This window comes from Balearica regulorum, chromosome 2, assembly GCF_011004875.1.
Source record: "Balearica regulorum gibbericeps isolate bBalReg1 chromosome 2, bBalReg1.pri, whole genome shotgun sequence".
NCBI lineage: Eukaryota > Metazoa > Chordata > Aves > Gruiformes > Gruidae > Balearica > Balearica regulorum.
The window spans coordinates 112,701,721-112,727,467 of record NC_046185.1 but is presented as its reverse complement, the minus strand read 5'-3'; the positions used below and the strand labels follow the sequence as shown (position 1 = coordinate 112,727,467).

Genomic DNA, 25,747 nt, shown 5'->3' with positions numbered 1-25,747 from the left:
ATGAGACTCCTAAAAACCAGGGTTTGAAGCCCAGTGTAAGTGTTCATTTCTGTTGTCACTTCTCAGTGTCATGCATCTTTGTTTGTGGACTTCCAAATCACTTTGATATCATGGGAACTGTGTGACAGGTATTTTGAAAGCATTACCTTACCTGTGTTAGTTGTTGTGAGGGAGAGAGGTGGAAATTAAAGAATTTTCAGTTAACAGTTTCTCGTCATAAGTGCACATTCATTCACTTCTTCTTTCCTGATGTCTGTAAAAACAGAATAAAAAATAGTGGAAGTCTGCAGCTAGAAGTCATCTTCAGAAAACAAGCCCAGTAACTTGATCAACTGTTAGATCATCTACTCTTCTCCTCCTATTACTACTTACACTCAGTTGCTATGCTGGAATCAGGCTGGGGAGTAGATGTAGAGTTTGGGATGTAGAGTTTGGGAACAGTTCTCTGGGTAAAGGATTGTGCATGTGGTCGTCTGGGACTTCTAAGATCATAAAGGCTTTAAACTACTAGATAAGGCAGATTTTGATGTGATAAAGTCCAAGAAATTGCTACTTAAGCATGCAATTCATGTTAATGCACCCCGATCCCTGGTGAGTTGCTGATTAATCTAAGTGGGTTATAGCATAGCCCCTCAGTAGCTTTTCTTTAACTGATACATGGAACAGAATTCAGTGTTTCTTTGCATTTAATATATGATCCTAGAAAACCAAAAAGCAGTCCAGCTTTTTTTGGATCTTTGTGGATTTAGATTTTCTCCTTATTTTATTAACTTTTATTCCATACAACACTTGGCCTTAGAATGCAATGAAAGTGATATTCTGTGCTTAATCCCCATAGTCCTCTAAAACTGACATTACTTTTCACTTTTCTTTTTTTTGTTTTCTTCCCTTGAAGTATGTTCCCTTCAGAGTTGAAGGCTTGTGAGTTTCTAGGCTTTCCACATGAAGAGGTAGGTTTGAGCCCAACAGAATTTTGGTTGTGTATATTAGGATTTGAAACTGAAAGATAAGCAGAAGAGGGAACTTTGGGAACTGCTGGTAGAATGGTACAAATAGTATTACTTATGTAGATGTAACTGTTCCTCTTTTCTGCTAGAGTTTTGCATACTTTATAGGGAAGATCTGTGTGCATGTCCTGCTGCTATACAACTGATCCCATGTCCTAGCTAAGTATCTAGTCCGAGAATATTTAATGCTTTTGCTATTTTGATTGCACAGGTGAATCAATTGTTTGTGTGAGTGATTTGATTCTGTGTAGGAGCTGTTGGTCTTCTTTTACTAATAATTCTATATATAGGCATGTGGGAGTATTACTTTACATTCTCTTGGAAACAAGCAAATACTTTGTGATAGTCACTTAAGTGGCGTTATTATGGTCCCTACAAATATGCCCTACTTGTGAGCACAAAAATGGTAGCACGTTCTTATGGAAAAAGAGCTTTTTCCAAAACCATTGTGGCTGCTATTGCAGTAATGGGATATCAAACAGGCAAAATTGTATGTGTTGTCAATGGCTACAATATAATTTCATTTACTTACAACGTTTAAAGTGAAGGCATGATGGTAAGCTTATATAAGGTGTCACATTGAAGTAATTGCCCACCAACTTGATTTTATGGCCAAAGAGAACATTTTAATATCCACACAAATTCTGAGGACACTCTAGCCTGCATGGAAACAGAGATCAAAGGATGTGATTAAGCACTCAGATACTATAGCACTGAGAAATACTTAAATAACCCAAGAAATAAATGGGTGAAGTAAATGTGGGTAAATGTAAATGAGAAAGTTAATTTAAATCTATGAATAATCATTTGGTCTAAAATGTAAACAAGCAAAAAAAAAAGGGGGGATGGTTTAAGTCACTACTCACCCCAAATCTAGCCAGTTTTACTTACTTTGTATTTGCCTAAGTCTCTTTGCTTATGCTTTCATTATGCCAAGATCTCTGTTCAGCGCTCTACAGGCTAGTGCCTGAGAGGTTGGAGTGAGGTGATAGAAAGGAGCCTGTGTTTGGCTCCAGAGGAAACACATGAGCTGGGACCATCCGGCCTGCGAGCTGAGTATTGCTGCCTGGCTGTGTGAAAAGGGAGCTCAAGGACTATCACAGTGATGGTGCTCCACTCAGTTTCCTAAATTGTAGATCTGAATTGTTGTACTGGGGTGGCTGGCTGGAGGTAACTTGCTTCATAGCAGCCTGTACGGTGCTGTGTTTTAGATCTGTAACTAAAACCATGGTGATAGCACACCAGTGTTTTGGTTATTGCAGAGCAGTGCTTCCACAGTGTCTGTGCTAAAGGTAGGCAAGAAGCTGGGAGAAGACACAGCCACGACAGCTGACCAAAAAAAAAAAACTTGACCAAAGGGATATTCCATACCATATGATGTAGCATTAAAACCTAGGGGAAAGAAGGAGGACATGGGGATATTTGTGGTTATGGTATTTGACTTACCACATAGCTGTTACATGTACTGAGGCCCTGCTGCCCTGAAATTGGCTGGTCATCTGCCTGCCAATGGGAAGTTGTGGGGAAAAATCCTCATTTTGTTTTGCTTGCACATGCATCTTATGCTTCCCCTATCAAACTGTCTTTATATTGATACACAAGTCTTCTCTCCTTCCTTCTACCTTCTCTACATCCCATGGGAGAGGGGAGTGAGTGAGCAGCTGTGTGGGTGCCTGGCTGCTGGCCAGGGTCAACTCACCACAACAGTGTAAATCTTCAGGAGGGAGCAACTGCTGTAACCACTTAAACCAGGAATAAATGTGCTGAAAGAAAATCACAGTAGGTTAAGGACTAAAAACCACCTACTAGGATTTTAAGGAGAGTTGTTCTGAAAGTCACATTAATAACTGCTTGGAAAGGGAGTATTACTGAGGAAACAGCAGTGTTAGCTCCAACTATGGAAGAAAAGAAAAAGGAACAAGGATAGGGCTGGACAGCAGCAGCAGATGAGCTCTGGTCCACTCCTGTTTTACAGGGGTTTACTTTCCTGTCTATCTTCTCTGTAATGAAGATCTGCTTTCCTAATTCTTCTTGAGATCTTCAGGCTGGGAGGATGGAGGGCACACATTGTGCCAGTGAGTAGCAAGAGAGCAACAAAAAAAGCATTTTTTGCTCCTAGAAGACCCTTTGAAGTTGCCCCAGTGTTGGATTTCCCAAGCAAAACCAAGACCTGCGGCAGCTCTATGTTCTTTTTATGCTACTTGATCCATCCCACTCTATTTTTTCTTAAAAACAGTGAAATGGATCAGGAGTACCACCAGGTTAAGAAAAGGGAGAGATGGATTTTTGTTAATGTAAGGATTAAATTGGTTAAGTATGCATAGCTTGATTATTTGCTCAACACATGAATGATATCTGTGGATACTGAAGCAGGTAAATGGGCAAAGGAGTAGGTTAACAAAAGGAAGAAATGGAAGTAATGGGACAAAATTAAGAATAATGCGTCACTTAAATACAGTGGAAAGTGTCCTAGAAGTAAAGATCATTAAAATTTGGTAAGTAGTGTTTGAGGAGTTTTTTATGAAACTTTGTAGATATTATTAAACTCTAGAAAAGCATAGATCAAGAAAGAGTTCAGTAGAGGCTCTGTAGGGATAGGTAGATTACTTTGCCCATTTTCACAGGAATGCTTGAAAGTCAAAACAGACACCATTTCCCTGATCTCTTTTGCAAATTGGTTAAACGGACTATAGAGATTAGGTGACTTGGCTGGCAATGCATAAAGGTTCGGTGGCAAAACTGAGCCATTGTTGTGTTTTAGCCCCAGCTGACAGCTGAGCACTATGTGGCAGCTTGCTCACCTCTGCCCCCCCCCCCCCCCCCTCAAGTGGGATGCGGTGGAGAATGGAAGAAAAACTTGTGGGGTTGAGATAAAGACAGTTTAATAGGATAACAAAGGAAGATAATAATAATAATGATAATATATATAAAACAAGTGGTGGCAAACTTCCCGTCCCACAAAGAAAAGGCTATTTTTCATTAAAAGAGGACTTAATAGGAAGGGGGAAAGTGGTTTGAATGCTGGTACGCTCTTGTAGCTGTACTGGTATACTCAAGCTTGATGGAGGAAACCCAAGTGGCTCTCTGCATATATAAACTGTAAATACATGTAGCTTCTAGGTTCAGAAAACTAATGATAAATATGGACATAGGAATTAGCTTTTTCTTAAAAGTAAAAAGCAAAGATGCTTTTTTCATATATATTTATATGCCAAACACACAAAACTAACTTCCATTTCGAATGATGCATGAAAATAACTTATAATGAACAAATGATGTGAGGCTGTGATCAAAACTCTTATATTCTGCATTTTATTGCTTTATTTTTGTAATTTTTTTATCACTCTGAAGTTATTATTGTCTATTTTAATATTAATTTTTTGTATGTTAGTGTTTCCAAACACAGATTCTTGTAATGGAATGCATATTTGTGCTCGTGTTGTGCATACTTAGTGTAATCCTACATATTGCAAAAAATCTGAAAATTATGCCATGTCTCTAAATAATATTGTTTGAAACTTATCTTAAAAAACACATTTATTAATTGTATTTTAAAAATAGTACTGTTTGTAGCAAGTTGAAAAGTAATTTGAGACCAATAATATTATGAGATTGTTTATGTTGACCTACACTTTTTTGAAACAACTAAAATACATTTAGGGTTACCTATTGAAGTTTTCTTGTTGATTGCAGTGACAAGAAGATCAGGGCCCTTGCATACATCTCAGTGATTTTCCATGCAGAGAATTGAGTATGTCCCTGTTGAAGTAGATAGCAGCGATCCAAACGGCTTCATTGGGAAGAGAATCAGGACTGCTAAAAACTTTTTAATTTATGTGATATATGTTTATCATATACATATATGGATGTATGTGATAAACAATAGCAAGATCTTTGGAAATATTTTTCCAGAGTTGAAGCGGAAGGGAATCAACACTACTTGTGACTGTGCTCTCTAAGGACCGTGGTGATAGTTACTCTTTAAGGGTGAAACTGAGCAGCCCAGGGATCTTGGCCCATTTGCAAATAACAGGAGCAAGCAACAAAGCGTTGCTGTAGTTGGATACTTTGTTTTACTCTCTGATCAGGTTTTCTGCCTTAAAATATTGTTTGTTTAGAAGGAGTTTGCTTAAGAAACAACAGGGAGCCAATGACAAATCATTGCATGGCAACTATTTTGTTAAAAAAACCCCAACACCTACCCCCTCCCTCAAAAAAAACCCCCAAAACCACCAAGTCAAAATAGAAACCCAAACCAAAGAGTATCTAATAAAGAATAGAATTGTCCATGTAGGAAAATACTAGTAGATCTGAGATATGCTTCATTCATTGATTATTGATAATCCAGTTACTGTAATTCCTGCTAAAATGATCAGTAAGTGTTATGCTGTTTTCCTGTTGTAAGGCATTAAACAGAAAAGCTGCTGTTACACTGTTTTGAATTGAAGTGATTCTCCTGTATGTCCAACACGTAATACTTAACTCCGTGTGGTGTGTGACATATCTTACCCTAGCATAATGAATGAAACATTGGGAGTTTGTAAGTATATCTGCAGCTTCCAGCAGATTAAGGCCATTGACAAAAAGGTGAAGCACCCTTTGGGCTTCAAGTTCTTAAAGAAAACCAAGTCCTTATGCAAATTCCATTAGAAGTGTGAAGCTGTGTGATAAAGGCATATTGAATTTGGGATACATTTAATTAGAAATTAATACATTGTGTTCTACAATGTGAAAAGAAAGATGTGGTACCCAGGTGTTGATGAAGACCTGGTATGAAGAAAAGTAACCCTGAAGATTCTCTGTAATGATTAAAAAAAATTGCACTCATTTATCAATGGGAAAGGCTTGGAAAATATAAAAAGCATAACACTATTGATCTGCAGTATTTGTGGCATTAAGTATGTTTAGCAGTTGTAACAGCAGGTTTTCCTGTCAGATGAGCTCCATATAGGAGAACCATAGGAAAATTATTTGGGATTCTTACTCTTAATCTGGGAGCTGCACATTTTATGGCAGTGCATCTTCTAGTATCTGGAAAAAGAAAAGAACCGTTTAGTCTGTGAGGCTTAGTTCAGGTGAAGCTTTCAGTTTCTTCAATAGATGGGTATCATTGCTATTTTATTCTATGTATAGAGTAGATAAAAGGAAATCTGAGGGTCCACCCTAGAAGGTATGGTATCAGTAGAAATGCTGCGAGAGAAGTAATTTCCCATACTTGTCACTAGAATTCAAGCATGCTGTATTAAGGCAAGCACCATGAAGAGCACCCATAAGAGCTGACCACCTTGTTAATCATGTAATATATAAAATCAAGGTGGAGCTGTCCTAAGTTTGGATTCAGATTTTGGAAGCCTTCAGTCTTGTTTAGGAAGAAGAATTCCTAAAGGCAAACCTTCTCACTTGCTTCAAGCTGACAAAGAACAATTTGATATTGAAATGAAGATTTTCCAGCAATTTTTCATTGTGATATTATCACGAAATCCTTACTTGCTTGGTATGTTTTTTGTTTAAGTATTATACCCTTATTTATAAAGGATTTTGAAAGGTTCACAAAAATATATACCCAATTTCTAAACTGGTCTAGGTTGTGACTGTGTATTGTATTATAGGTTGTAACTGTTTTTAAAAGTGGCATTCATACCAAGAGTTGGATGAAACTCGAATTAGATTAGAACTACTTTAAAAATCTTCAGCAAAAAAAGTTTTCACTTTTTTTGAATGAAGGTTGCTTCGTTGCACTAAAACTGATGTGTCCCCGTTTCACCAAATTTTCTTTTGAAGGTGTTACTTTGTGTGTCTCTGATGAAATTTCTGGTGAGAGCCAGGGAACACCCATCCTGAAACAGAAGGTGACTTTCCTGATATGGCCAAGTCCATCAAGACAGATCTTGATTTGGGTTTTGCTAGACCAAATGCAAGTAATTGAATTAACTGCTGAGTTGGGTTATTGTTTAACCCACGCTGTGATTTTAAAAAATTCAAGTTAATGGTTTCTTTGTTTTACAACTTGCAAATCCTGACATATTATGTAAAATCAAGTTTTTGTTTAACTAAAGAGAGTCTCTTAAAGTTGCTTGAGTCCCTTCTATGCTGCCTAGTCAAGTTTCTCTCTCATACATGATCAACAATCAAAAGTTATTTTAAGTTTGGTTTTGGTGTGGTTCTGGATGTGCTGATTTCTAAAAGAAAGCAATTTTAACTGAATTCTGGCTTTGATATTTCTTCCCCCAAAGTCATTTCTGGTGCATGCATGGTAGACAAAGCCTGACAAATGAAAATATAGAGAAACTGTATATGATAGCGTGTTTGAATTCTGATTAGGCCAAATCAATATAATTTGAATGCTTTGCAGTAGAAATTCTGATGAGCTATCTTTCACCTAAGAAAGACTAACTCGGAGTACCCCATGGAGTATTTTATTACATTTCATAGTTCCAAAGAGGCCATTTATGGCCTGTTCTTCCTCATGGAAAGCAGGATTATGTCAATAAGTGGGTGCTGCAGGTTCTAGAAGGAACTTCTGATATATGTAGCAACATGATCTGGAAAGAGAAGCCTTGTGCTTAAGGCCCCTTCAAAACAGAAATTGAGCAACTACGAAAAAAGACACCACCTAAGTTCTGGAACTGGCAGGCTTGTGAAAGAGCACTCACGAAGATAATTTAGTAAACAGGATCATGTCTCCTTTAGGTGATCAGTGTGGAGACTGAAACAACCCAACCTGAAATAATTTTCAGGGTAAATGGGAAGGTTTTGTTTTGATAGCAAAGATCTTTTAGACAGCTACAATATGTGTTTATTACATTAGGGTAGAACGGTATTTTTTTTTCCTAAAAGTGATTAATACCTTTATAGAAATGTGGGGGTTTTGTTTGTTTGGGGTTTTTAATGGCAGATAATGTCTTTCTCTTCATAATGGAATTTTTTTGAAGTCTTCTGGTATGCCCCACAGTATGCAAGTTTTAGAAAACTGTAGTTATTCTTACAGGCTTAGAATTTTCTGGATGGTTTCTTATGTTTGACCTGGCTCCGCGTTGAATAAAACTGACAGAGCAGTGGGAATCATCCGCTACTCCTATGAAGAAAATGTGTCGAACTCTTACTCCTGATAGGAACCATTTTCTAATTTCAGATTTAATTGCTCTCCTATGTCATCTCCTCCTTTTGGGAGACCACATGGCGGAAGAGTAGGAAATATCTTGATTTGTTGATCTCAAAGATCTTTTCCAACCTAAATGATTCTATGAAGTGAGTGGGAAAGTCTTCTGAACACTTATCCCACCATGTTGGCCCCAGTCAAAAATGTTCCTGCCTGTTTCACTTTTGTCCTGTCATGATCTGTAGGGCCTGATCTTCTGGTATCTCAAAAACTGGGTCTGCTTTTGTGTGGCTGGAAGAATCTTTAACTAGAAGACGGCTGCTTTCTCTTGCCATTCTCAAGACTTGTTATTTCTTCTGGTGGCTGTGCGCTATTATCTATCGTGTGGTTTGAGGAGCATGGTAGCTTCCCAGAATAGTAGCTTCTCTGGCTCTTGACCTCTGTATGCATACAAACTTCTGCTACGGATGCACAGATGAACAAGCTCCTTTCCAGTAAGCCAGAATGTCATTTAAATGGGGAATCACTATAACTGGGCCAAGGCCAAAATTACAACTCTTTTTATCCTAGTTAATAGAGGAAGGTTTTATATAGCTTCACCCTTTACGTGGCAGAAAGCTCTAAAGATGAAATGGTTTGCAACAAGAAGAGCAGAATGATTCTTAAATCAGATTAGTAATTGGATCAGAAGCATTAAGGTCAATTCCAAAAGTTGAAAGCAACATTTAGAGTAAAACTTCTGTGCCATGTGTAGTCTGTCATTGGTGATTCCTAAGTGGGTCGGGAAAAAACACAGTCTGGTTCATACATGGAAGTCTTTCTTTCCCAGCCAGTTCCAGAAATGCCTTTTCTAGACCAGAGATTCAGCAGTCTCTTACTTTTTCTATGGTGAAACCAACATACTTCACCTTTCCTGTTGGACGCATGCAGTGTGACTGCTGGGGTGCATTTAGAGCAATAAAACCAACTTGATTATAAAATAAATGGTGACCTAGCCTTTTACTATTGTGCATCTGCTGTGTGCATATTCCCATCCTGCAGTCTCTAGTCACAGCATGTTGCAGAGCAACCTGACTAGTAAATTGACTAGGACTTTTCTTGTGAACCTTTTGACTTGCTCTCAATAGGTGTAAGAAATATGTGAAACATTTTCATTAGGGAATATAGTTCAGTAGGGGGAGAAAAAAAATATGTTTAGTGAGGTTTTTTTGTATGATTTGAAAACGCGTTGTAGTATCTCTGTCTCAAGACACAGCAATTCAAGGGACATTGCCACATAAAACTTAGTTTAAAAAAAAGGTTTCATTCAACTTTAAAATTCATAAAGCTACAACTAAAACCTCCATGAGTTTCTGAAAGACACTATTTCTGTCAGAAGCTATGTTATACTAACCAGCACTAACCATTTCAATTTCCAGAGGACTTAAAATTCAGTAAATAAGTGGAGACCATGCTAGCATTACTGTCTAACCTGAGAAGAATATTTAAATGAAAGCAAGCACCATGGGCAGTGATAGTCTCTCTAACTTTCCAAATTAATTTGTTAATTAAAGTTCAGTACTATTAATAACATGAGTAGAATTAGGCACTGGATAGTTAGCTACATTATTTTTAACTAAACAATGCTCATTTTTAACTGCAACCTGGACACTAGATGTGAAGCTGAGTATCACTGGAAAAATACAATGTCCAAAGTCACACTAGTATTGAGAAAAGGAAGAAAACTGTCTTTCATGCTACAGAGATTTTAATGAGGAGAATAAATACCATTGTAGCTGAAGAAAAGAAGACACTGTTTTGGGTGATAATAATTCCTATTGAGTGAGAAGAGCTGGGGATATATCAGCTTTTTGCTATAAGGGGAAGCAGAGACAATACTGAAGATTTTAGTAAGTCAAATGTGAGTAAAATAGGTAATATAAGTAAATATGTAATGCAGTAAATAGAAGTACAAGATCAAAGTAGTGAAGAGAGATCAATGATCATATATCAGCAGTCTTGTTTGTTTTGCTTATAGAAACAGCCATCAAAGGATGGTGGTACAGGTGGCTGTGAAAAAAATTAGATTTTTTTCTCTGTAACTTTTTCCAGGGAAGTGACAGCCAACAGGTAGCAATAGTCTGAGGCCAGCAAGGGACAAAAGGTTGATTCAAAGTAGTTTGCATAAACCAGACTATGGATAGATTGGGATGGAAATATCAGCACATTAGTGACAACAGATAATGTTTAAAGAAGAAAGACTCAAAGACGGTTGTCTATGAGAAATCATTATTTATGGAAAAAAACTGAATACCTCTAAAAGCAATAAGATGAAGGAAGAAGGACTAGTTCCTAAGAGGAACGTAATCCTAAATTTCACTGGTACTTGACACAAAATAAATCCAATCCTTTGCCCCCAGTAGAATCTTTCTAATGTATTCCTCACTCAAAACCTATAAGCTAAGTTACATCTTAGAATAGCTTTATCCAAGGTTGTTATGGTGCTCTGTCTTGATTAAAATTTTTAAAAAGCTACAATTTGAGTACTTTTTTTTTGTGTGCAGTCATTAGAATAATGTATGAACCATATAAATTTTATGTTTATTGGTAGTATAATTGGAATGTTTACTCAAACATATGCACTGTGTATTGCCCAAACAGAAATCTGTGCAAGATCAGAATCCTAGAGGGAGGGCTGGATTTATTTCATATTTTGAAAAAAAAAATCAGAAAATTAATTTCAAGTACTTCTAAGCCAGAGAAATAACGTGTGAGCAAAGTAATTTCAAACTAAGGGCAAAATAAAAAGCAAAACAAAGGATTTACTTTTTCTCTTAATTAAAATTTTAAAAAGTAATTAAATTCAGACTGACAATGTTTATGGTGCAGTAAGTACAAAATTTAGACCAGTGGCTAAATCAGTGTGTGAAGCCTTTATAAAGCCCTATTATCACCCAAGTCCTACATTAAGGATAAAAGTAGTTAGTTCTCCCATTTTTAGATTTCTGCCTACGGCATGTTTCACACAAAAACCATATAGTTTCCTTTAAAAGCTGTCTTTGATTACTAAATAATTTTGCTCAGAAACTCCACCTTTAACCTTAAAGCATAGAGGCAAAGCTTTTAACATAGTGATAAATGTTCTCCTATACTCCATACAGTGGTGCAGATAAGAAAAAGGTAAAGGTTTTGACTTTTAAAAGAGGGTGTGTAACCAGAGCTGTAATTTGCATTTGCAAATCCACATGATTTTTACTGTGAAATTAAGCCAAACAGCTTGTTTAAGTCATTGGGGAGTGGTAGAGCTGAACAGAGGTGTAGCAGGTACTGCAACTGAATTACAGGAGGTATAAACCACCCTTAAGGGAGACACACAGCAGGGAGGACCACTCGCTGCACAAAACTGTCAGTGAAATCTCATAGAAAACAGGCAAGTCTGGAAGTACTAGTGCTAGCTGGACAAGAAATAGATGACAAGTTATATGAGTATCTGCAAGAGGTGCGTGTAAAATTTGTCACTAGATGTGTAGTATATACAGGTATATTTTGAATAAGGGGATTGTAATTCCTAAATTCTCACAACTGGAACTTTGCTCTTGTGGTTATGCCATCTGAAATTCTGAAGCATTATATCCCTTTTATGTACCCTTGCCTCTTAAAGCATATAAACCCTTTTTACAAAGTTCATCTTGCTGTCTTTTATGCATTCTTAAACTTTTCAGCTTTGTATACGAAAACCTAAAACTTCTGTGTGGTTGTCAGTCAATGGAAGATCCTGTGTTACACTGCAAAGCATATCCTGACCTTTAACACCTTCCAAAAAGCAAAAGCTGAGTGTCAAGCCCACAGACATCCAGGGCAGGGAGGAGAACAGATCCTGATGGGACTATCCACCAAAGATGTGCATGCAACTCTTGCTTCGATACACCCTCTCCAATGCCCTGGATCCTCTCTGGGCTGGGCTTTGTAGGTGGGCAGAGCACGAGGAGAAGGCTGCTGGGCCTGCAGCTGGCATAGCAGCTACACCAGAGATTTTAAGGAGGCTATTGGGAAATATAGAAACAGCCCCTCTGGTCCCCAAGGGATTTTGCAGACTAGGCCACTTGCTGCACACTAGAATTAGAATGTATTACACTTTTTGTAAAAAGAATAGGTTTTAATCATGTATAATCCACTGCAGAAGAGACACTTTCTTAAGTACGGAAAGCAATTGAAGGCCTGGAAACAACCTGAAGTTAAAAAATGCCCATTTTTAAAAAGTATGTTTTCGAAGGAAACAAACCTTCCCTCGACCCATCATTTAAGTGATGTATTTAGTCTTCATGTAGACCAGAATTTTAGACAGTACCTAATCTGTCTGCTTACAGAGAAAGTTGTCCTTCATTTACCACCTGACAGAGAGCACTACCCTGGGGGTTAACTAGAAGTTCTGGTACCATCTGAGGAAGGGGGCAGCAGTTTATGTTATTTCAGTTTTTATAGTCCTTGGCTCTGTGGTTGTAAAGCTGTTTTAAATTCACTGCTAGGAGTCTGCCCAGCCACGTGACTGACTATGTTGATGCTTACTGTGGTGCGTGTCTTGGTGATATATTGCGGCAATGAGTTCCACAGGTTTTCACCGCTTACTGTTTAGAAAAGTATCTTTTATTATTATTAGATTTATGACTTTGCCATTTCAGTAGAGGCTCCTTTTCTCCTCAGACGAGGTAGGGTGAATGGTTCCTGATCTATGTTTTCTCCCTGCCATTTATTATTTTGTATACTTTGATCATGCTTGTTCTTATTCACTTTTTTCTGTAAACATTCCCAATACTTTCGATCTCTTTATCATTCTTACCACACATCTCCTTGTGATGTATCTTTCTTAGATAGGCTAACCAGAAATGAACAAAGTACTCCAGATGAGGCCGAATTATTAATGTACATAACAGGTAAAATCCTGGCCCCGTTGAAGTTGCTGGGAATTCACTAACATCTAAGGGCTGAGGTTTCTCCCAGTGCTGTCATATTTCCTACATTCTTTTTCCTCCCATTTTTCATATTTTAACTTCAAAATTTGGCAGCTGAGACTTTAATCTAGAATTCTACTGATTCAGCATCCTCCATTAAATTGCTCTTAGTCCTCAGATTAGCAGTGTAGCTCTGTGGACAGGATTAGTTCCCTCCCCAAACTACTTTGAAAAGGGTCAAATTTTGTCCTGATTCACATTTGTTATGGAACCACTCTTGATGTTAGTTTTAAAAAGCTGAAACTGAGGGCAGCAGTCCAGACTTTGAAACAATGCTGTTTGTGTTCACAGTGACCTTTAGCTGCAAAATCTGCTAAAATACATTATTTAGTATATGAAAGCAAACAAACAACATTTTTGCCTCAGTAAATGAACATCCATAATGCAATATGAATATGAGGCAAAACAAGTCAGAGGTGTTTTTTTACAGCATCTGCAAAAGAAATTTATTAACTTCTGTTTCCTCCCCAGAAACATCTAAGAAATGTTCAGATTGTTGCTGGCTAATAAATACAGTAAATGAAATGTTAATAAATCACCAGCAATTTAGCCTGACGATAACGTGGATTGACCACATTGATTAAATTGATTATGTTTCATATATTTACAATATGTAGACAGAAGCCTAATTTATTTTCTGAAGAGTTCAAGGTAGGTATCACTGGTTTAAAAAAAAAAAAAAAGGCAAAACAAAACAATGGAGTAATGTTTGTGGTTGCTATCTGCAATAATCTAATGCTGACAGAGAGCAGTATTTTATTTAGTAATTAACAGTGTAAAGGGGAGAGAAGCTGTCATGTTGGTTCTTAAGCTGGGGAATGTGATGAAAGATGATATCTGCGATCTCATCCTTTCCACTTGTTTAGGATTGTCAGGATGAGAAATGTCAGCATTATGAAAGCTCAGCTCTGCTCTTGATATGATAAAACCCTTCAAAAGCCAGTCTTTCTCTCCCTCTCCCCCCTCCTTTCTCCCTCTCCCTCTCGCACTTGCTTTTTTATTTATCCTGTTTTGTTAGATGGCAGAAATATAATTCTTTTCTTTCTTCCTATTATAAGCCACCATTTTTGTTTTATTATATGTTTCACAACCCCTAATGCCCCACTGAAAATTACCTTGTTAAATGACAGTGTTTCAAAGCCATGAATCCTTTCCACCATTCCCTCAGAGGTTTGAAACAGTCAACAGACTGTAAAGAATAAATAATAAAAAAGTATTGATTATTTTGATGACTGTGAGATTCAATTAAGTATTAATTTTGCCCTCCAGTGGACCTATCAAGGTATTCAAAAGGGAGGATTCGGCTCAGCTAAATGCGTGCTGAGTGCTTCAGCCTTAAATAGGGAGAAAATGTGTTTACCTACAGTATTTGAAGAGGAGTGCATTGATGCACAGAGTCCAATATTTAAGTGCTGTGCAAATTAAGCCCTGGTGACAGTGACATTGTTTTCAGCGATATGAGTATTGACTAAAGAAGTGCAGTTGATGACAGCTTAAACTATTTGTATTGATTAACATTTTCATAGATTATCATGTGTCATATCAAATTCACTTTTCAGACATGAATACATTAAAAAACCCATAGGCAAACATCGACCAATGTGAGGACGGGACAGAGGGAACATGCTAACCAACCTACTTGCTCGCTGGTCACCTGTTCTCTGCATAAGAACCATTTAGGCATGAACTTTGCAATAAATAGCTGCCAGAGAGCGCAACAAGGTCACTTGTTCCTTTCCTTTTATTTAGTTGTTCGGTTTTTTTTACTCTGGTTTCCGTGCTGTCATGATATTATTCCTATTAGTTTGCAAATGGAATAATAGAGTGTGCTTGGAAATAATGCCTGACCCCCAAATGTCCTCATTGAACAGAAGATAAAACAGATCCAAATCATCAAGAAAAAATTTAAATATATGTATGTTTATAATGTTTTATGGGGGATATAATGTCCCAAACACAAGAATAATTGCAAACTGTTTGTGTAAGTATCTTCCCTAATTTTATCTTTTAAAAAATGGTTTCTGTGTTTTTTATTTTCAGAAAAAAAAAATGTCTGTTTGTGTGTGTTTATGGACTTTTGGAGTATAGTATCCCAAAGACAGGAATAGTTAGAAGAAATCTGTATCTGTGTTGAATGTATGTAATGAAATGGCTATTTGCTGCTGTGTATTTTCATAGAAATGCTGCAATGCTAGAAACTGTGTATTTGATTTTGTTAATGTTGTACAGCTGAGGATGCCTCTTTAAATCACTATGGAGCGCTCACAGGGCGCTCCTCTTCCGTGCCGTTGGAGCATACAGGAATTTCTTTTCTTACTATGTTAAGGACAGGGAGAGGTGTAAAAACATACACACACAAAAAATGCACATCCCACAATTAAAGCTGTGTTGGTTATGTTGCTTTCATAGAAGTTTTTCTCCAAAGCATCCTGAATCTCTCACATGCTAGTTGAGCTTTAATAGGGTGGGGAGTAATGGAAAACTCATTGGATCTGTAATAGCTCTTCACTTGACTGCAGCCAGCAATAACAGCAGGAGCAGCCAGAGATAAGAGAGAGAGAGAGAGAGAGTGTGTGTATGTGTGTGTGTGTTAGAGAGAGGGAGTGGAAGAGAGAGTATACGCACACCAAAGCTGCCACTTTTTTTTTTCCCCCCTCACTCTTTTTTTTTTTTTCATCCCCCATCCTAGGATCCAATGATAGCTGGACAAGTCAGTAAGCCCTTGCTGTCACTGCGGAGTGAAATGAATGCAGAGTTGAGAGGTGAGGACAAGGCAGCTACTTCAGACAACGAGCTGAATGAGCCCCTGCTTGCGCCTGTGGAATCAAATGACAGCGAGGACACTCCCAGCAAGCTCTTCGGTAAGTCTGTCTAGGTATTTCATTTCACTGCTACCATGTTGTCCGGAAGAGCAATCTCCCCCCATTCTTTTTTCTTTTTTTTGTTCGCTCAATTTTCTTGTAAGTACGAAGGAGTAGCTTGGAGCGTGCAGGCGTACAGCCTTCTGCTCCCATTGCAACTGGTTACCAGAATGACAGCATCAGTCCTGAAAACTTTTGTCAACGATGAACTTATTTTATGCAAGTTGCAGATATTTTATGTTTCCTTTTGATCCATGGTCCCTAATGTAAAAATAACAGAGGAGAGATCGTTTTCTTGGAGTAGTTTGTTAACATGTATTGTGTTAGGTGCTGATGTGTCTCGTATGCTACCAGTTTTTTCTAAGGCTGGATTAAACTGAAAAGTTACCATTTTATATGGTAAAGATAAAGCTGCCTGAAGAGAGCTGAAACATTCCCATAGAAGACACTCTGTACTGAGTAAACAAAGGCTACCAAGGGTACTGCACATGGAGCTAATGTTTTTAGAATTTAAATTAGAAATTAAATACTTCTTCTAAAGCCTGTGCAAAGAGAAATTATCTTTTGAATTTTTATTTATTTTTAAACAGTCTAAATTGTGCAGGAAAAGCGAAACCTTTCACAATCAAAACAAAAGCAGCAAGAGTGGCACTCCAACACAGACATCTGTCATTCAAATGGATGACACCCTGTAAGCCAACTCAAGCAACTCTGATCTCTAATCAGAAAAGGGAGCAGAGTTGTTGAGGCGCATGCTTGAGTGATAGATGTTGATAGATGTCTGAGCTGGAGCGGCACTATATGGTACATAGTGACATTTTGAGTTTAGAGGAACTGCTTTCCTGAAGGAGTTCCTTTTAATTATTTCTATTTGTGACTTAAGACAAACCTTAATACAAATGGAGCATTTCCTTATTTTACAGGATCCTATAGGTGAAAGTTGAAGGGAAAAAGATCTTGTTTAAAGAGAATGCAGCTTTAAGGAAAGAGGGTGAGAGCCCATTTTCTAAGATTCAAGTTTGGATTTCATAATCTGTAAGGAAATCCGTAGCAGTGTTCAGATTTCAGTATTCCAGCTACAGTAAGAGCTGTAAGATTTTTTTAAACAAAAGAATACATGAGTTATTTTTTTTTAAAATGTTCTTTACCCATTACTAAAAGATATAGCACAAAATGTTTTTTTAAACCACTACAGATATGGGAAAATAATAATAATTAAAAAATCCTAAAATTTAATTTCTGGATTACAGTAATGACCATTACTGAATATCACATCCATTTTTAAGCACCCTCTTAGTAATCTTTGTTTCCATGGAAAGCATAATTTCCATTAGCAGTTTGAATGTTCAAAAAGCATGTAATAATTATTTTAGTTCGTTTCATCCAGGAAAGAATCGTAATGCCTAAAATTCAGAGGGCTATTAGTTATCTAGAACTGTATAAATATCTTCAACTGTGTTTATGTATTTTATTTGCTCACATGTGTGGGGTACAGCTATTAAGTATAGCAAAGCATATACAAAACAAAAACCGGACTTTTAATATGATGGTAGTGAAATATGTTTGTTTGGTTTTAGATCAGGCAAGTCTTGTAATAAAAGACAGGATATTTTTTTGAGCCATTGTCATTTGGGTGCTCTACAGTGATAGTGAAATATACAGAGATACTTTCATTAGAGTTGCCATGTGGGATATCGAAATGATGTGCTACAATATCTTGTCTCCTTCTGAACTGCAAATAAGATTTATGTCCCTAAAAGCACTAATGAAAAAGCTACAAATTAATATATTGTGCTGTTTCCAGTGTAAGATGTTTGCTAGCCTGATTCTTGTACTGCCAAAAAGATGTTTCCAAGTAAACAAAAGTAGGTGAAATAGTTCAACTGCCTCAGTATGAACTTATGTACCGTTTATTGAGGTTCTGTTACAATTATCACAGATGCTACAGATCTTTTCGCAACAACCCTTGTCAGTTAATTTTAGTAACTTTGAGAACGTAACAGCAAGGACAATAGGGCTATTTTGATACATTTGAGGATCAAATTGAGCAAATTTATTTAAAATAAAGATCAGCTTTTATGTCACGGATGCATCCCTTAAGATAGATTTGCAGCAAATATTTAAAATGATTAAGTTTTGTTTAAAGCTTTGATACATAAGTATGGACCATTATTCTATAGCTGTTTCTCTTTGTTTAATGTTGTGAATAGCACGTTAGGAATGCATACTTTGGGCCTTTCTTTACAGTCTCTGAAATCAAATTATTTGTGGACTTACTGACATGTGATGGCATAGAGATTGCCAGTTTTCTCCTCCAACTTTCTTTCATGTGATAAGAGATAATTTTCTTTTTACAATATAACGTTTAATACATGCTGTGTGAAAATTTGCCCAAAATCTGTTCAGCAGGAGAGGGAGGAGCATTTTAGGAAGTCAAGGGGAGGAGACAGGTCCAGAGAGAACAAAGTTTTTCTAGACTGCTGCTTTCACTTTTTTTAAAAAAATTGTGAAAATCATGTACTGATTTACTTGGAATGAATGACCAGCATTTGAGTGTCTTGCTGTTAGCAATATTTCATGATTCTTATTTTCATATAGATGAACAGAGTTGAATGATTAGATGCGAAGAGCTTTCTTCTTTCTCACCGGACACATTCTGCTTAGCTTCTTTTGATGGATGGGTTTATTTCTGCAAGGACCTGCATTGCTCACCTGTACCTTTTCGTAAAATCCACCTCCTTTTTCTTAAACTTCCTTGTTTCAGTATTTCGCTGCATACCATAGAAACAGTGGGTATTTATTTTTTTGTTTTGGTAGCCGATAGAACAATTAATCCTAAAAATTGCACCTCTTGAACAACAGTCCCTGCTGCAGGTGAGGAAAGGGCAGGAGTACAGTTAATTATAGTTATTTTTGACTTAGGAAGATATGCAGTAAACTTGTTTCTCTTACGGGTGCTTTGCTATCAGTGACAAAGCAGGTGAATGCTGCAGCTCCTTGGTCTCAGAAATACCAGCACGAGCTGGGATAAGTTTCTGATGATCTGAAATAGCTCCCACTTGAAACTGGTGCACAGGTGTCTGGGAAGATGCATTTTGTCACTGCGGTGCAGTTGTTACCTGTGAGTGATGACAGGACCAGCTGTGGTTAGAGGGGTTGTGCTTGCTTGTTGTTTGCCTACTTACTTTCTCTTGGTGGTGGTGGGTGGTTTTTGTTTGTCTGGGGTTTTTTTTTTCCCTGAATGAAAAGGCTGTCCTGTAGTCTGGGGGTTTGCATCTGTAATCCTTCCTGTGCGCTTTTATACCAGTGGACTTTTTGCAATCCACATACCTGCGTGCTAAAGACTTTTGATACCAAAAACACGTGAAACAAGGAGGGAGTAAAAACCATGGTGAAAATACTTTCTGAAGTGCAAAATGTTGATAAAGGACTCTGTCCTGAAGCACATTAGCTCCAAAGTAGAGTTTTGAAGTGTAGAATTAGCACAGCTACAGTGTTTTGGTTACAGAAATCCCAGTTTTGCTGAGCAGTATGAGGCAAAGTTGCTTTGCAAGAGATCTTGTGGTGTGTTATTTACTCTTTAAAATATTTGGGAAGCAGTATCTCCTATTTTAATCATGTGATGTAATTAAGAAACAGAGAAATGGCATCTGGCTGTTGACAGTCCTGGCGGTGTCATTTTCAGATCAACTTTTCTTATTCTGCAGTATGCTTTAAGATAGTAACCCAGGCCAAATGCCATGGCTCTTACTAGAGAAAGCCTTTGTTAATGCTAAGTAGTAGCTTCACTTCAATAAACATTGGGATTTGATCCTAAGTTAATTAATCCTAGTTGCCATTTTATACAGTATCTTTAAAAAAGTTTAGAATAAGCTATGAAGTATTCATCTGAAAAAAAAATTAGGGAAAAAATACCCTTCATGTTTAGCTGTGTAATGTTATAACTGTTGAGATTCAGAAGTTGGTATAGACACCAGGGATATGTCATGCATAAAATTCTCTGTACAGTAAAAATCCCAGGAAAGAAGTGGCTAGTCCAAGGACCAAAAGCCCCTGTGGACTAAGGCTGGCTTTCCTGGAGCTAGATCCAGTCCTTAAATCATCCTTAATTGAGGGTAATTTGTGGCATAATTAGATGATGGTAAAAAGAAAGCCGGGAATGCAGTTGCATGTTAAGGTAATTTTACTGTATTATAAAAAGTTGCTCTTTGAGATCCAGCCTGTAGTTCTATGCATCAAACTTACTGAAATAAATAAAGCTATAAGTATATAGTGAGTGCAAGACCAAGCCTATAATTGTGGAGCATGAGTGTTTCCTATTTAATAATCACAGGACAGCAAAAAATGACTGCTAACCTTTTTTTTTTTTTTTCCTGCTGGCAAGGTTTTGTTCTGGTGAAATTAAATCTTAGGTTTCCTGTGCTGGATCTGAAGACTGTGGTCTCCTTTGGTTCACTACCAGTTTTTTTGCTTTTTCATAATGCTGTGTGTGCTTGAAATAGGGAGCAGGGATATGCAAATTAAATGAATCTGCTCACATTTCCATAAACAAGGGTTTATTTTCAAACCCCTGCATTGGCTTTCGGATTTTGTTTTCCTTTCCTATATTGTTACCCATGTTTCAGAACTGTGTGCATCTTTCAATATATGTGTACACATATATGCTGTAGCGGAAAAGGAGAGAAGTTGTTTCTAGCTGATTGTATTTTGCTAGTAGATCCCTTGTATTGCTCTTTAAGGAAACATACATGATTCAATTTTTTTATTTTTTTTAAATCGGAGTTGCCTTGATTAGAATTTATGGCACTGGAGTCATTTTGGTTACAAAGGATAAAGGACTAAATTGTCTTTTACCTCTTGAGACAGTGGTCTCTGCAGGTCAGAGCAGAGGTCACTGCCAGGTTGCTGTGAGGAAGCTCACATTATCGTCATTAACATCGTATCTAGCCTGTGGGGGGAAAAAAGGCCTTCAGACAAGAGCTTTCCTTTCATCAGTGTTGTATTTAAGGATGATTCTCGGTGTTTTGGTTATATCCTCAAATTTTAAAGGCCATAAGATCTCTGCCCGTCAGGAACACTGATAAGGTTTGGTAATTTCAATGAAAGGGAGCAATGCGTGTTTGTCGCTCTTGCTGCATTTTAAAGCTCTAGTGTATATTTCTGTTCTGATAGGGAAGTTCATGGCCCAAATGGCCTCAATATTAAAATCAGAGCCTTCTTTTAGATGCAGCAAACATTTGAAAATTGTTTAATCTGCATATAAAGGTTCCTGTCTCTTCACACAATTTTATTCAGTAATTTCCACATTATGGATGCTTTGTTCTGATGGGACCGATCCTGCTAGTGTTTGAACGTGTGATACTTCTAATAAAGCAAGTAATCTGTGGATTAGGAGCGCTATTTGATTACAAAGACTGTGTCAATGAGGAACGTTAATGGGTGGCATGTTTTTACAGAACTGGGTCATTATACAGGCTTGTAAATCCATTTTGTAAAATGTAGTGGTGTCTAGCTCAATTAATGAATAAGTTTTCAAAGAATCCGAAGATCTGGCTATGTGATTGATTGTTATTTCTGAAAGATATACTGGACATGAGCATTTTTAAGTAGGTGTTTGCAAACAGTTAGGGACTTGAATAATTACTCTGAATAATATTATTGTCCGATTCCTTGGTGGAGTTCTTACCGAAGTCAGTGGGGGATGCACTTGTGAATGGGGAATAAATGCCTGTTAAAGCCTAAAAAGATGTTATGACTATTTAAACACAAAGCACGATGCAATGGTAAGACAGAAAATCCATCCTTAGCTCAGTGTTCCTGCTGTGCCTAGGTATTGCAGGTAGCTCAGGCAGTGGTGGTACTGATGCTAGCACGTATATTCCAACTCTGAGGAGACTGAGTCTTACTCCTTTAACCTTTGATGAAAGCAATATTGGGCTGATGAAGGGTAAATATTGCAGCCCCCATCCCTTGCTTGTATGGAAATAAATAAGTCTCTTATTGCTGCACCTGACTTGCAACAAAGACAGCCTATTTTAAAAAAGCAAACAAACAACAAAAGCTATTTTGAGTATGGAGAAAGTTAATTGTGTGGGGTTTTTTTTAAAGACAATTCTGTTTGTTCTCATGAATTTCTAATTCTTTGCGAAATTTTTTGAGCTCTTAAGTGTATGTTATATGCTTCTTAAACGAGGCTTGAAGTCTGATTTTTTGTATTTATATATTTATACAGAATAACATTAGAGAGGGAAGGAAAAAAAGAATGAAATCCTAGTATGTAATTGGTATGGCTGAATGACAAATAGTTCATTTTTAATTAGTTAATCTTTCTTCTCCCTGTCTTTGAAGTTATAAAAATAACTACAAACTTGTTTAAAAGCAACATAAATGGCTGGCTGTTTCAAAGGGGACTTGCTGGCTACTAGACAGTAAACAGGTAATTTGTGAAAGAACTGTTACTTTCTTTGATTGAGATCCTTGCCGGTTTGTGTTTTGAGATTAATAATAGATCAGACACTTGCACATTAAAAAGGAAAGCAAACATAGAAAAGAGAAGGATGGAGAATTGGATATTTCTGTTGGACTTCACATGATTAAGCAAGTTCTCCATGGAAATGTGCAGTTGAGGCAGATGGAGGCGAAGTTAGATTTGCCCAAATCTGCACATGGCACCACTTAACACCTCTCTTGATTTCCTTATGCTAAACAAAGAGATAGCAAGTGCTTATACCAAGCTGGCACCCTGTCAGGGGGCAATCTGTATAAAGTTTCCTGCTGTCAGGTTAATAAATTTTTTAAAAATATCCAAAGGCAGAGGTAGCTGTGGGAAGCTCATAGTAACAGTTGCCATTCTCCTGTGGATCATTTTTCTCTTTAATATCCTATGTAGCGCTTGGTTTTCCTTGTTGTGTTGTCTTCCTAGGTTTTGTTCTTTCTGACATTTGTGGGTTCTTCTTTGTTTTAATTCTTTTTCCTTGCTGAGCTGTTTCTTCTGTTGCATCCATCACGTGTGGTCCCTTATTTTGGGGAGAGATGGTCAGAGGATGGGAAGATCAGCTTTATGGCATTTTATACTTCGATTTAATTGCGTATTCAGTATATTAATGTATCTTCCATTAATGGCTTATTTTCTGAATTTTTAGATGACTACCACTAGTACTACCATTAGTACTACCAAAATAACATTATTTTGCTAGTTACAAAATCATTTCTTATGAGCTGAGTGGTAGAAGTTACATTAAAATGACAACTAAATGAGAAAATTCATGCTGAACAGGGGCAAAAGCAGAATAAAATTAAATGTGTCATAATTTTTTTGTTTGTGGGCTTCAACAGGAATATTATTTTGTCATGGAAATGGTTTGATATTTGTTAGCATAAAGTCTCATTTTCCTCTTTTTCCACCATATAAAAATCAAAATCAATATCAGTGTGAAACAAAGGAAGATTTGTATTGTGACATGTCCTGCTTTAAGTTGTGATACTGCTTTGATGCTCTCGGAAGCAGGACTATGCCCTGTTTCTTTGAAGGCAGAGGTCATCTAGAGAAGAATTGTACCTCATCCCGTCTTGCTAAATAAAACCTGCTGTTTTCAGAGAGACTGAAATAGGATACATTCTCTAGATATTCCAGGCATATCTACATCTACCAAATCAATGTACAACCCACACCCCTGCCACTCTAAACATGTTTGTTTAACACTAAACTACTGCTTGTCTATTCCTAAAAGTAGTTTGAATTTCTATTTTTATTTTAGAGTATACAAGAAGAGTTGTTGAGAGAGTGGGAATTTTGCTTTTCTTATCAAATGTCCTTTCTTTTCAGAAAGATAAACCGTCATTTTAATTTCTGAACAGTTTGGAGTAGTCTTAAAGAAAATGTTATGTTTCAGAAAACAGGGCAATCATGCTACTTGAAAGTAATTACAAAAGTTTATATATTTTTATATATATAAAAACTGTCAGTGTGACTGGAATATGATGTAATTTTTTTTAATGCAATTAAAAAAAAATCAGACTCCTAAAACAATTCCATGTTACCCTGAAGTTTCAAATGTTACACAAATAACAGATAAAGATTTTCCTATGTTAAGAACAGTATTCACTACAGAATCTGTCATTAGATTACTTCTTTGAAAACTAGCATGGAGTTTATAGAAGCGCATAAATACTAGCTTTTAAAAACATCTTTGTGCTTTTCAGTTCAGATGGTGGTTGTACGATTTGACCATTAGAGATTCTATGAAGTCATTTTCATTTTCTAGCTCAGTCTCCAATCTGACATAGCCCTGATTTTTAAAATCTTGGTTTTAAGTTGTTGAATAAAGAATTACTAGCATTCCAGCAGAAGATGAAGTCCTCTCCCAGATCGCAGTGGACACACAGCCTAGCCTGTTATTCTCACCACAAATGGCAAGGCCTATGAAGTAGAAGGTCAGTAAAAACAAAAGTGGCACCTTCCCTTCCTGCCCCTCTCCTTCCTTACAGACAGGTTTGGAGCCCTTCCCCTCTCTTCCTCTGTTAGTGTGTGCACACAGCTGGAAGTGTATACAGTTGTGCACGGGCAGTTGTTGCTCAGGTTTACTCTTACGCGTTTTGCCTCTGTCTGTCGAGATCTGCTTTAGGTTTCTGTGCTTTGTTTGAAGCTTACTGTTTGAGGGGGTTTGTTCCTTGAAGAGGATGATCTAAAATCTGTGTTTAATCTAGAAGCCAGAATTGCTTTTTGGTAAATATACCTTAAGGCATACTTTAATATATTGTACTATTAAGTATGTGTAATTATTTCTTGAGATAGCGCAGTATTAACTGGAAAGGAAAATCATTTGAATTCAGTCTAATCTCTTGAGCAAATACAATATGGGGCAGTTTTTGTATTTTCTTTTGCATACAATTAGGATTTATTCACATGGTGTAGAGATGTCGTGTTTACTCAGTGATTTGAATAAACATGAGACCAGATTCTGACAGGTCTCGGGTGATCATCCGTCACGTACGCGGGAAGACCGTAGATTTCAACGGGGTGTTTGTCCTATCAACAGTTGCATGCTAGTCCGTGGCCTCCACCTCTCTAACGTGGCAACTGCTCTACAGCTTCCCATGTTCTGGAGCTAAAATCAGCTAAGCAAACATGTTGACAGGAAGGAGCAACCACTATATAATTATGCTGCCTTCATATTAAACAAAAGATGAATTATTAAACCAGTCCCAGGGTTACTGTGGGTTTCTGTTACACCACGTAGGTATGCATAAGTATTGCAAAGGCTCTGCGACTCCACCTCCGCTGTTCTACCATGGGGAAACAGGCAGTAGCTGTGGCAGGAATGGCATCTGACCTGCTGCGGGCAGGGACAGTATGTCGATGTTGGAACCTATGTTAAGCTTTCATAAAGGTGGATAAGTTTTTAGGGTATGTTTATGGGACAGGTAGAGCAGATTATCATAATTAGGCATTCAAAAATAATTAAGGACTGTAAATGGTAGTTATTACTGAAACGAAAACATGACTAGAAAAATCAGCAGTGATTAAAATAGGGGGAGGAAAGAAATTAGATAGATATATATGAGCTCAAAGGTGATTGTAAATGTACAGGCTTGATATTTCTCCTCCTTTCTTATGCTTCCTTGCCTGAAATCATAAATATTTGGGACCGCAAGCCACAAATCTCTCCAAAGGAAAAATGAAATTTACAACTGGAAGAAATCAGAAAATGAAAATATTTTCAAGATATTTTTCCCACTAATTGAATATACTTTACTCTTATAAGGACAGTAAATTTAATGATACTATCCAGC

At 37.2% G+C, this 25,747-nt stretch overlaps 1 protein-coding gene across 2 annotated transcripts in view; it reads left to right on the top strand.

The window, feature by feature from the left end:
- POU6F2 (POU class 6 homeobox 2) overlaps window positions 1-25,747 on the top strand; it is a 278,294-nt gene that overhangs the window by 6,894 nt on the left and 245,653 nt on the right. For both annotated transcript variants that reach the window (XM_075745348.1, XM_075745346.1), the window contains exon 2: window positions 15,784-15,955. In XM_075745348.1, the coding sequence (XP_075601463.1) occupies window positions 15,784-15,955 (172 nt within the window). The remainder of the gene's footprint in view (window positions 1-15,783; window positions 15,956-25,747) is intronic.